The sequence below is a fragment of the Oryctolagus cuniculus genome, chromosome 7 (assembly GCF_964237555.1).
Source record: "Oryctolagus cuniculus chromosome 7, mOryCun1.1, whole genome shotgun sequence".
In the NCBI taxonomy this organism is placed as follows: Eukaryota; Metazoa; Chordata; class Mammalia; order Lagomorpha; family Leporidae; genus Oryctolagus; species Oryctolagus cuniculus.
In genome coordinates, this window is record NC_091438.1 from 29,417,559 (window position 1) to 29,431,346 (window position 13,788).

Sequence of the window (13,788 nt, forward strand, 5' to 3'; positions counted from 1 at the left end):
AGAGGGAGGGGGAGAGGGAGAGAGAGAGAATCTTCCATCCAGTGATTCACTCCGCAGATGGCCTCAGCAGCCAGGGCTAAGCCAGGCTGAGGCCAGGAGCTTTGTCCAAGTCTCCAACATGGTGCAGGGGCCAAAACACTTGGGCTGTCTTCTGCTGCCTTTTCCAGGCCAGAAGCAGTGTTCATTTGGAAGTGGAGCAGCTGGGACAGGAACTAGCACTCATATGGAATGCCAGAGCCACAAGTGGTGGCTTTACCCACTAGGCCTCAATGCCAACCCCAATCAATCTGGTTTTTATCTTCATTTGTAGGTATTATTTATAAGGATTGGTGATGATGAACCATTCTAATAATATTAATAGTATCATTATTTGTGATGTTGGAAGGAGCACAGACTTGGGAATCTTATGAGCTGCATATTTTGTCTTGAAGATGCAGTTAAGCGGCTATATGAGCTTAGGCACGTTAACTCCCTGGGTGTAGATTTCTCATCAGACTAATGAGGACACTGAGGTGATGATCTTCATGTCTAAAATTCTATTAATTTTGTGGCTTCAGGGTGGGAAAGTCCATTGCTCTGCTGTATTTTGAGTTTAAAAGTTAGCATACTTCATTATTCATATACATTTTGGATGAAAAGACGTTAGCTTCTCTGAATAGCTAATGGAATCCTTAATTATTTTACTTCAGTCTTGAACTAATTGCATAACATACATACATATTTTAAAGTATTTTAAAGTCAGAGAGACCAAAAAACAGATTCATAATATATTTAATGCATTTTTAGAAAGTAATCCTTTCAATAACTGTATTTTACTAAATAGAAATTTTAGATACCTATATTTTCTAATTTGGACTTATTAGAAATAACATTTATTTTTTTCTCTAAGCTCATTTTGTTGTTGTTGCTGTAGGTTGGTTACTTTACTTTAGGGAGAGGAACAGGAAATGAAAACTTACTTTGCATGACTTTTAAAGAAACATCTTTAATACATTTCTCCATAAAATTAATTTTGATGTTTGGTGATCTAGAATGATTGTTAATAAAATTTCTACTACTTAAAAATTATAAAGAAAAACTGCAGAACTATTTTCATTTTTAAACATTTTCCTTATTTGTTTACAGAACATTAGCCCTCATCAAACCAGATGCAGTATCAAAGGCTGGAGAAATAATTGAGCTGATAAACAAATCTGGATTTACTATAACCAAACTCAAAATGATGGTGCTTTCAAGGTAATTTCTTAACAATTTTCAGTTGTATAAAAGTCTTTTAAAAATCATTTCATTCATGTTATTGTGTTTAAAAAATACTGAAAGGCAAAGGCCTTGGTAGATGCTGTATACACAGTGGGGTGCATGAGTAAAGAGGAGTGAACTTGGTTACCAGCAGTTTCACTGGCAAGTGTACTGAAGACCTCATCCCTCAGGTCACTCTTTATAAACACAACCCTGAGAAATGACTAGGCTAAAGAGTGTTCAGCAGGCTATCAAAAAAGGAGGTACCTTTCTCTGGAGGGAGGAGAGAACTTCCACTTTGATTATAGCCTTGTCTAAATAAGGTTGGAGTTTGTGAACTTAAGAGGCTTCCATAGCCTTGGCAGCTCATGACAAGAGCCTTGGGTGATTACTGACGTCATAAATAAGAGAGTCAATTGTTAAATCAACAACAGGAGTCACTGTGCACTTACTTCCCCTATAGGATCTCTGTCCTTAATGTGTTGTACTATGCGAATTAATGGTAAAACTACTACTCAAACAGTACTTTATACTTTGTGTGTCTCTGTGGGTGCAAACTGTTGAAATCTTTGCTTAGTATACACTAAATTGAACTTCTGTATATAAAGATAATTAAAAATGAATCTTAATTGAAGAATGGGATGGGAGAGGGAGTAAGAGATAGGATAGTTTGTGTGTGAGAGGGAGGTTATGGGGGGACAAACCACTGTAATCCAAAAGTTGTACTTTAGAAATTTATATTTATTCAATAAAAGAAAAAAATTTAAATAAAAAAGAGTGTTCAGGGCATTATGTTCTTGACATTCCCAGTGAGGAGACAAGTTGGGAACTTGATTCAAAGTAAGTGCTAAGTAAATACAGTAATGTGGCTTCTATTGATGTCATAGCTGTCTTAAGATCATAGCTTAATGTGTTACATGTTTGTGGTGATGCTAGTATAAACAAACCTACTGTGCTGCTAACTGTACAAAAGTAGAGCATATACAATTAGGTTCGATGAAATTGGATAATGATAACAAATGAATATGTTATTGCTTATGTATTTACTATATTTTATTGTTATTTTAAAGTATGCTTTTTGTACTAATAAAGAAAAAGTTTACTTGTCAAACAAAATGTCATGTGACACTACAGCATTTATAAATCTTAATGTTGGTTCATTGAAAATAGATCTTATTAGGGGCGGGCTGCTGTGGCACAACAGGTTAATGCCCTGGCTTGAAGCACTGGCATCGCATATGGGCACCAGTTCTAGTCCCGGCTGTTCCTCTTCTGATCCAGCTCTCTGCTATGGCCTGGGATAGCAGTAGAATATGTTCCCAGTCCTTGGGCCCCTGCACCCACGTGGGGGACCTGGAAGAAGCTCCTGGCTCCTGGCTTCGGATCGGCGCAGCTCCGGCCGTTGCAGCCATCTGGGGAGTGAACTAGTGGATACAAGACATTTATCTCTGTCTCTACCTCTCACTGTAATTCTGTCTTTCAAATAAATAAAATAAATCTAAAAAACGAGAAAATAGATCTTATTAGAAAATAAGGTAGGAATAGGAGAGGGAGGAGGAAGAGGGGTGGGAGTGTTGGTGGGAGGGCGGGTATGGTGGGAAGAATCACTATGTTCCTAAAGTTGTACTTATGAAATGCACGAAGCCTGTATTGCTTAAATAAAACGTTTCTGGGAAAAATTTAAAAAAGGAACTAAACCGTAGTTAGAAAAAAATTAGAGTCTCAAACTAAGCCATAGTTAGAAAAAAATTTAGTCTCAGGTCCAATTTAAAATGTCAGAAAACAAACAAGGGAAAACACACACTAGCTGCAAAATAGTGAAAAGGACTATCAACTATTGAAATGAAAAAAGCAAATATAAATTTAGAATCTCAAAAAAATAAAGTTACTACAAACCCCCCAAAAATCTTATGTTTACCATTTCTCTTGATTTTATCAAGAAACCATATTGAGGGACTGGCTTTTACTATCTAGGTTTATCTGTACTCTATGACATTTACAGAATGAAAGAGTCACCTCATGACTCAATTCTCAGAATATAACCCCTGTCAGTCAATGATACATGACTGTTCCCTAAAAGATTTCATAGATGAGTTTGTGAAATAAAGTTTCTTTATAAAAATATGATAAAACAATAAAAAAAAAACTTCTCTGTGTGGTGATTTACTTGTTACTATTCATGTCCTTTTAAACCTTTTAGTGAAACAATTAGATAAGAATGATGGGAGAAATTCATAAACTTTCATTGTTATTTTGATTTTAGATTTTTTTAAAAGATTTATTTATTTGAAAGGCAGAGTTATAGAGATGCAGAGGCAGAGAGAGAGAGAGGTCTTCCATCCCCTGGTTCACTATCGAAGTGGCTGCAATGGCCGGAGCTGGGCCGATCCGAAGCCAGGAGCCAGGAGCTTCTTCTAAGTCTCCCACACAGGGGTAGGAGCCCAAGGACTTGGGCCATCTTCCACTGCTTTCCCAGGTCATAGCAGAGAGCTGGATCAGAAGTGGAGCAGCTGGTACTTGAACCGGTGCCATTATATGGGATGCCAACACTGCCGGCAAGGGCTTTACCCACTGTGCCACAGCACTGGCCCCATTGATTTTAGATTTTTTAATAGACATAACTATGGAATTAATGGAATATTAGAAGAAAACAGTGAGAACTTGTAATATTTAAGCATTTTTGTTCAGATTACAAAGTATTTTTTTTCTTGGTAGTTTAGTTCTTTGTGTTGAAACATTCAGGCATTTTAGTACTCGTCTCTAACTCTTCTAATATATTCTTCATGTTAGTTCTTTAAGTATTCAGTTTTGTGCCATTTTAGTCTGCAGTACAATATATACATATCTGAATTCTTCTCTTTAACCTCTAGATTTTTTTCTGTGGTTGATGGTAAAAAGAACAAAAGCAATCAGATTTGCAATTAGACAGATTTGAGTTTGAATCTCCCTGTCTTGCCTTTTGACATGGAAAGATTATATATCCATAGTGAACTGAATTCTTTCATATGTAAAATTAAGATGATATGAATATTTCAATATATTGTTGTGAAGGATAAATATAATTTAATCTGGGTATGTAATGGACTCCAGAAAAATGTGATTTTTCTTCTCCTTCCTAGTTTAGGGATGAATTGTACTGTGGATTTGGATATATCCTTTCATAATCCTTTTGTAGTCAAAGGAAATATATGAATTTATTCTATTATAATAAGAATATGCCTAGATACAACTTGTTTTGTGAATTTGTTTTGCAATAGGCTCATACAGTGTTAAAAACATTTCAAAACATTTCATTCCGGGGCCAGCGCTGTGGCATAGCGGTAAAGCTGCCTCCCAGCATCCCATATGGGTGCCGATTCGATTCCTGGCTGCTCCTCTTCTGGTCCAGCTCTCTGCTTTGGCCTGAGAAAGCAGTAGAAGATGGCCCAAGTCTTTGGGCCCTGACGCACACATGGGAGACCCAGAAGAAGCTCCTAGTTCTTGGCTTTGGATTGGTGCAGCTCCAACCATTGCAGCCAACTGGGGAGTGAACCAGCGGATGGAAGATCTCTCTCTCTCTCTCTGCCTCTTCTTCTCTTTCTTTGTAACTCTGACTTTCAAATAAATTAATAAATTTTTGAAAAATGCATTCCAAATTAATTTTCAAGTGTGAAAGGTTGGCACATTACTAGAGAACATTTGAATTTATTTGCTATTTTAAAAAATAGTTGATATTGATATATATGAAGGCACTTTAAAAAGTTCATGCAGATTATTTATTTGATGCAGAAACTAGTTTTTTAATAATATACATTTTCTGTTAACTTTTTGAGTACTCTTCATATATTTGTCACATACTGTGAGTGCAGTTTAAAGCCTTTAAGAAAACTACACAGTTTAAGACAAAATAACTAGTTTGCTTAAATTTAAATTTTTTAGACTTTTCAGATAACTGTTTAAATTCCATTGTTCTTTGATTGTCTGTATAGATATTTTAGTGGGAATATAAATATAAAAAGTAAATCCCAATTGCTTTTAACAGATTAGGCATTAATTCTGAATTCAGAATGTTTCCATATTCTTCTATCTTTTGGTGATGTCAGTAAAAAATATTCCTTTCTAATTTATTAATAATCAATAAGAATACATTAGCTTTCATAATTTGTCAAGCAGCTTTTAAAAACACAAGTCCTTGAGCCCTGCACCCTCATGGGAGACTAGGAGAAGCACCTGGCTCCTGGCTTCGGAGCAGCACAGCGCGCCAGCCGCGGCGGCCATTGGAGGGTGAACCAACGGCAAAGGAAGACCTTTCTCTCTGTCTCTCTCTCTGTCCACTCTGCCTGTCAGAAAAAAAAAAAAAAAAAAAAAAAAAAAAAAAAAAAAAGAAAAGAAAAAACCCACAAAAATATAAAATTCTTTTTTAAAAAGATGTATTCATTTAAAAGTCAGCATTACATAGAGAGAGAAGGAGAGGCAGAAAAAGAGAGGTCTTCAATATGCTGGTTCACTCCCCCGTTGGCCGCAACTGCCAGAGCTGCACGGATCTGATGCCAGGAGCCAGGAGCCTCCTCTGGGTGTCCCACATGAGTGCAGGAGCCCACGATCTTGGGAGCCATCTTTTACTGCTTTGCCAGGCCATAGCAGAGGGCTGGGTTGTAAGTGGAGCTGCTGGGACTCAAAGGGAGCCTACATGGGATGTCAGCACTGCACAGCACTAGCTCTAAGAATATAATCTTGCCATTGGATAAATCTAGCTGAGAAAGAAAATTGTAAATACTGAATTAAGATTCTAGATTAAACTGTCAATTTCAAAACCTGTAGAAGAAAGTGACAAATTTTGAATTAGAAGATATTTTTTAATTTTTTGATGTAACTTATTTGGACTTTAATTAACAAATATCTTTAAGGTCTAAAGATAAACTTTGTTTCTAAAATGTTAAGGAAAAAAGATGATATATGGTAGAAAAGCATATACTGTCTTATATATTCATTTCAATTTTATATCTAAGCATAGATATGCCTTATACTTGCAAAAGCATTTTTTTATTTTTTATTTTCATTTAATAAATATAAATTTCCAAAGTACAGTTTTTGGATTACAGTGGCTCCCCCAACCCCCATAACTTCTCTCCCACCTGCAAGCCTCCCATCTCCTGCTCCCTTTCCCATCCCATTCATATCAAGATACATTTTCAATTGTCTTTATATACAGAAGATCAATTTAGTATACATTAAGTAAAAATTATAACAGTTTGCACCCACACAGATACACAAAGTATAAAGTACTGTTTGAGTAGTAGTTTTACCATTAATTCGCATAGTACAACACATTAAGGACGGAGATACTACAGGGGGAGTAAGTGCACATGACTCCTGTTGTTGATTTAACAATTGACTCTCTTATTTATGATGTCAGTAATCACCCAAGGCTCTTGTCATGAGTTGCCAAGGCTATGGAAGCCTTTTGAGTTGGCCAACTCCAATCTTATTTAGACAAGGTCATAGTCAAAGTGGAAGTTCTCTCCTCCCTTCCCAGAAAGGTACCACCTTCTTTGATGACCCGTTCTTTCTGCTGGGATCTCATTCACAGAGATCTTTCATTTAGGTTGGTGGTTGTTGTGTGTTTGTTTGTTTGTTTGTTTTTTGCCACAGTGTCTTGGCTTTCCATGCCTGAAATACTCTCATGGGCTTTTCAGCCAGATCCAAAAGCCTTAAGGGCTGATTCTGAGGCCAGAGTGCTATTTAGGACATCTGCCATTCTATGAGTCTGCTGTGTATCCCGCTTCCCATGTTGGATCATTCTCTTCTTGAAAAAACATTTAAAAAGAAGGAATATTTGATAGGATGTTTGTTGAAAATCATTAATGAATCCACAGATTAAATAAATATAAATTTATAGTATTTAATACTTGTATTATTAATATAATTTAAATAATAATTTTCTTACATACTTTTCTTAATACTTTTCTTAATACTTTTTTATTATTTTATAGAAAAGAAGCAATGGATTTTCATGTAGACCACCAATCAAAACCCTTTTTTAAGTAGGTGTTTAACTTGGGATTTAGGGGTATATAAAGAAAATTGTCCTAGAAAGCTAAAAGAATATACTTAGATTTTTATAATTTAAAGGTTTGTTGCATGAGTTATATGTCAGATGGATTATAGTAACATTTGTAACTGTACAAATTATGTTCTAAGAAATTTTTTCTCTGTTATTTCATTAGATAAGATTTCTTACATCTCATCCTTAAATATCTTAAATTTCAGCCAGTATCAAATGGGAATTTGTTTACTTTATAAGGAATAGCTTTATTTTTAGATTTCAGTGAATTCAAAGATAGTGATAATTGTATTTTGAGAATTTTCCTTGTGCTTTTCAAGTTCCCTATTTTGATATTCTTAAATGCTTAAAACAAAGTTCATAGAATGTTGATATTTCAGCCAAATGATTTTGTATATATTTTGTTCTCTGAAGTATAACAAGTAAAATATGTCAGAAACTGAATATATATTCTAATTATTTTGGATATAAATTTAACTGGATATTGTACATATTGATATTACTATTGACAAGGAAGCATTTACATTTCTAATAAGAAAGAAATGTTGTAATAGCAAACTGCTACAATAGACAAACCTTTTGGTATACTGCACAAGTAGTATTTTTGTAAAGCTTTATATAAGAAAATTATCATGTTATAGATAATTTATTTTTTAAAGATTCATTCATTTAATTGAATGGCAGGAATAGAGAGAGAAAAAGAGAGGGAGAAAGAGATTGAGATCTCATTTGCTTGGTTCACTCCACAAATGGTCACAGCAGCCAGTTCTGGACCAGGCTGTCTCCACCCTTGTCTCCCACATGAGTGGCAGGGGCCCAAGTTCTTGGGCCATCTTCCACTGCCTTCCTTGATGCATTAGCAGAAAGCTGTGTTTCAAATAAAGTATCCAGAAATTGAACTGGAACTCTGGTATGGGATGCTGGCATCACCAACAGCAGCAGCTTAACCCATTGTACCACAGCCCAGGATCGCTTAAAATCAACAATTGTAGAATATTATTAACCCTTGTACTATTGGAATATACTGTTTTCTAGGAAATTTTTCTTAGTAAATGTTCATAGCATTGAATTACAACTTCTAGTTAATGTCTTTTAAGTATTTCATATGCAGTATATTATATTAAATGGGTTAATTAAGTAGTTGTTTAGTTTCACTAGCTGCCTTTATTGGAAATTATTTCACGAAGCAGTATCTTATAATCAGACACCCCATTCCTTGAATTTCATGCTACATGCTTGGGCTTATTAGCATAGATTCTGACACATAGTAGGTAGTCATTAAATGTTTATTGAATGGGAGCCAGTATTATGGTGCTGCTGATTAGGCCTTCATTTGCAATGCCAGCATCTCATATCAGAGCACTGGTTTGGGTCATGGCTGCTCTGCTTGCAATCTAGTTTCCTGCTAAAGACACTTGGGAGCAGAAGGCAGCAGAAGATGGCCCAGCTGCTTGGGCCCCACAACCCATATGGGAGATCCAGATGGATTTCCATGCTCCTGACTGCTGCCTGTTCTAGGCTCTGGCCATTCTGCTAGTCTGGTAACTTAGGGAGTGAACCAGCAAATGAAAGATCTCTTTCTGTCTATCTGTCCCTTTCTCTGCCACTGTGCCTTTCAAATAAACAAATAAATAAATCTTAAAAAGTAAATATTTATTGAATGGGTAAAATGGATTAGATCTCTGTTGGGGTTTCTAAAATCTAACAGCTGGTTTTTACCAAGGCAGCTGAGGCCTAGGAGAATGTGTATGACTGCGGGCCCCTTGGGGAGGAATACTTCTTGTACTGAAGGGATTTAGCTCCTGAAACATGATATACCAGAGAAGGACATTTGCAAGAACAGTCATAAAGGAACAGAAGGGCCAGTCATGATCCTTTCTCCAGGAGGAAGCTGACTTCTGTCCTCTTTGGATGAGAGGGAAACCTGGCCTTACTTTAAGAAGTACTTTATTCTTGCTAACACTTGCTTAAATAAGGGTATCACTTATTCATGGTTAAGTTTCTTGCTGCCTAGTACAGATATAAAACTGGAAAAATAAAATGAAGCACTATGTTTCATGCCTTGAGGGACTGTGACTCAGTGCTGGGTTTTCAATCAAGAACTTGTGTGTACCCTTTAATAATTTAGGATAGGATACCCAGAGTAGCTTTTACACCAATAAATGGATGTTTCTTGAAGGTCTGTGTCTTTCTTTCCTCTTAGTCACTAATCCAATTGAATGTGTATTGATTCAGAGTTCTTTTTCAGTCTTTGAATGATAATAGTTCTACACAAAACTAATGGAATTCTCATTGAAAATTTATAAGATATCATTTATAACTTCTTATATTAAAAAAGTTTACTCAATTTTAAGGGTAACCCACATAAAATTAAAAAAAAGGAAAATCCTATTATTTTTAGAGCAATGGGGAAAACAGATAAGCAATATGCATTTTCAGTCGATGAAATAGTCTTCATTCAACAAAATAGTGATTTTTTTTGCCAATAGTAATTGATTTAACGTTGCTACTGTAGTGATTTGTAGTGAATCTGAAAACTATGTAACAGTCAATTTATGAAAATCTAACCACGTAAATTTCGCTATGTCTATAGTTCTGAGATCAAAATGCTCATGTCTGTATCACAAATTTAAATATGTCGTTGTTGTTAAGAGAGATTCCTAATTTGTCAGAAAAAATAAACAAATTGATCTTTTTTATCCTGATTTATAGTGAGCTGATCCAGTTTATTTCAAGTGGTCCTATAATTGCCATGGAGATTTTAAGGGATGATGCCATATGTGAATGGAAAAGACTACTTGGACCTGCAAACTCTGGGGTGGCACGTACAGATGCTTCTGGAAGCATTAGAGCCCTCTTTGGAACTGATGGCATAAGGAATGCAGCTCATGGCCCTGATTCTTTCACTTCAGCTGCCAGAGTAAGGTGTTTTCTCAAAAATATATATTTTAGTTCTATTTTAGTATTGCTAAATGTTTTATGCAAATGTAAAGCATTTCTACTATTGGTGACTTGTGGATTTATGTGGCTGATCTAGTAATGAGAGAACTTTTGACCTTTTGCTTATGATCAAACAAGGTTTTAATGATACAATTAAGTCCCCTTGGGGCCAGCGCTGTGGCACAGTAGATTAATCCTCCACCTGTGGTGCCGGTATCCCATATGGGTGCCAGTTCTAGTCCTGGCTGCACCTCTTCCAATCCAGCTCTCTGCTATGGCCTGGGAAAGCAGTAAAAGATGGCCCAAGTGTTTGGGCCCCTGCACCTGTATGGGAGACCAGAAGAAGCTCCTGGCTCCTGGCTTCAGATCAACGCAGCTCTGGCTGTTGCAGCCATTTGGGGAGTGAACCAATGGAAGGAAGACCTCTTTCTCTGTCTCTCCTTCTCATTTTCTGTAACTCTTCCTCTCAAATAAATAAATAAAATCTTTAAAAAAATAAAAAAATTTTAAAACAAACAATTAAGTCTCCTTTATGAACTGGTAACCTGCTCATAGCCAAAATTGTTCTCCAACTTAAACACTTTTTTCCAAAGACTTGAATTATTGAAAGCCACAGATCTTTGAATTATTGAATTCATGTAAGAATGCTAGTTTATGGGTAGTAAATATTTTTAAAAATCATTTGATATATTATTTCTTTGATTCAGACTTAACAGTGTTTTCAATAAGATTTTTTCATTTTCCTACGATATAGCTAGTGTTTCTAAAAAAGTTTCCCTATATTTATTCGTTATTTTTTTTAAATATAAAGTGTTGCATTGACTTTATACTGAGGTTAAATTAATGAAGTAAAAATTTATTATTAGCATCATGAGAAGTTTTTCAGCCTAATTAAGATGATTCAACCTAGCCATACTTGCAATAACATTATGCTAGACTATTTTAGAATAATGTATTTTTTTCTTGTAATTTCATCAGCAAGTCCTTTAGCTCCACTTTCAGACTCTGAATCTGATCATTGTGGTCAAATTCATTTTTCTGTTTTGCTAGAACTGCAGCAGTAACCTCCTAATTATTCTTTTATCTTACACTCAGTGTTTTAATATGTTCCTTGCCCAGGAAAAATTAAGTATGCCCAATGGTTTTCTTTTTTTTTAAGAGGCTTTTTTAAGAGGTGTTGCTTTTTTTGTTTGTTTTTTGTTTTTTGTTTTTTATTTTACAGGTAGAGTTATAGACAGTGAGAGAGAGAGACAAAGAGAAAGGTCTTCCTTCCATTGGTTTACTCCCCAAATGGCCGCCATGGCCGGCACTGCGCCAATCCGAAGCCAGGAGCCAGGTGCTTCTTCCTGGTCTCCTGCACGGTGCAGGGGCCCAAGCACTTGGGCCATCCTCTACTACCCTCCCAGGCCACAGCAGAGAGCTGGACTGGAACAGGAGCAACCAAAACTAGAACCCGGGCACACATATGGGATGCCAGCGCCGCAGGTGGAGGATTAACCAAGTGAGCCACAGTGCCGGCCCCCAGGTTTTCTTAAAATAAATCAGATTAACATTCACCTGTTGAAAACTCTTCAATTTCTGTCTCTTGGAATAAAATCTAAAGCCTTTATTGTAGCCTCTAATGCTCTAACTGATCTGGCCTCTGTCTTTGTATTTTTATCTTTGACCAGTCTCTACCTTAATCTCCATGTTCTGGGAACACTATCATACTATTCCTTGAATATTTCTTTGTGGGATGTTCCACAAACAGTGAATGCGGCAATGTTGGTCAATTGGAATGAGGGTCGGTGGGGCAAGAGTGATGAGATCATAGAAATAATCAAGGGAGAGGTCGTCTGGTCTTAAAGACGATTGTAGTACTTTCGGCTTTTGTCTGAGAGAAATAGTCGTTTCAGGGTTCTGAGAAGGGGGCTGACATGTTTTACTTGGCATTTAAAAGGATTAGTCTGAGTGTTGCATTGAGAATGGCTGGAGAGGGCAAGAATAGAAATAGGTAGCCTAATCAAGAGTCTGTTGCAATAATTCAGAGAGATGATGGCTGAGGCTGGGGTGGTAGCAATGAGAAAAGTATATAAATGTATTTTAAAGTATTTTAATAGTTGAAGGGTGAACGAGATTTCCTGTCAGTTTGAATTCAGCCTATGAGAAAAAGATAAACAGCAAAAATTATTCCCAAGTTTTTTAGCCTGAGCAACTGAACAGATAGAGTTTATGGGAGCAGAAATTGGCAATCAGTAGGATGTGTGGATAGAATCAGTATGGGAATAAAGCCAAGAGTTGCAGCCTGTGTATTTGCAAAGTTAATATACATGTTAGTCATCCAAGTAGAGATGTTGAGCCAAAGAAATGAGGATGTAAGTTTGGAGTTCGGGGGAGAATTCTGGGCTACAGGCATAAATATGGGGCTTATTAACACATAGATAGTATTTAAAGCCACAAGATTGATTGGATTACTAAGGGGGGGTGGTTGTAGATAGAGAAGGAAAGATGAACAAAGATAGAGCCTTGTATGCAGGTCAAATATTTAAGAGGAGAAAGTAGCAAACGAAGTTGAGAAGGAGTCATCAGTGAAGTAGAAGAAAAAAGCTGAGATACAGTTAAATCACCAACCAGATATGTTAATTTATTTTAAAAATGTGATAGACATAAATCATTAAGGCAATAATTGACACTGGTATGGAAGTCACTGACCACATGCTTTGTTTTTCTCCTTACATTTCCTCCATTACTACCTTACCCCAATCCATGTCTTTGTTGTTTGTTTCCACTGGTTTATTTAACAAACTGGAAAAAATACAAAAGTACCTCAGTGTATGGAAAAATGGAATTAAAAGCTAAGTTTATTTTGGAGAAAACGATTTAAAATTTATGCATAGTTTTTTCAAAATATGTGTTTGCCATGAGCTTTTTGAAGATCCTTTGTATGCATGGATTTAAAAACTTTTTTGCACAAGAAAAACTTTTAATTTTATCTTCCACAAGACTTTTGAAGTACCCTCATTTGCTTGTGGTATTTCAGGTTACTTGGGCTCTCTCTGTGTAAATATACTAGATGATTCCACTAGTGAGTCCAATGTAGGCATGGATCTTTGTTTTGTTTTGATCATTATAACCTTTCTGCACATGTCAATGCTTAATAAATATTTACTGGATGAATGAATTCTTCTAACATTGGTCATTAAGCACCCAGGCTATTTCTCATTAGTAAAGAATATTTTCCTAAAGATCTCCTTAAGAGCTTTGACATAATATAAATAAAAGTAGAAAGAAATGGGAAAATATGATATATGATATGTCAGCATATCACTATGGTATTTTTCTCAGAATGTCTTTCAGATAGTCTTCATCCTATTAGGAAATACTATGAGTTTTGACTCTGAGTCCAGCCAAACTGTATCTTTGTTGGATAGTGATTATAGATTGTACATTTATATAAATAATGTTGTTAATGCTGAAAATAAGCAGATTAAAAAATATAAAGTAGTTTATACTTTTAAGTGATAAAGTTATAACCTTATTATATGTGTGTGCTTATGTTTTTATTGCAAGTATATATATATATATAA

The 13,788-nt window shown here is 35.8% G+C and overlaps 1 protein-coding gene across 6 annotated transcripts in view; it reads left to right on the top strand.

Annotated features, from left to right (window-relative positions):
- Nucleotides 1–13,788, top strand: part of NME7 (NME/NM23 family member 7) — a 257,565-nt gene that overhangs the window by 64,043 nt on the left and 179,734 nt on the right. For all 6 annotated transcript variants that reach the window (XR_007923829.2, XM_008264107.4, XM_002715560.5 and 3 more), the window contains exons 4-6: nt 1,126–1,236; nt 7,212–7,262; nt 9,995–10,202. Coding sequence is in view for 5 of the 6 variants with exons in the window: in XM_008264107.4 (XP_008262329.1) it covers nt 1,126–1,236; nt 7,212–7,262; nt 9,995–10,202 (370 nt within the window). In the remaining variant the exon portion in view is untranslated. The remainder of the gene's footprint in view (nt 1–1,125; nt 1,237–7,211; nt 7,263–9,994; nt 10,203–13,788) is intronic.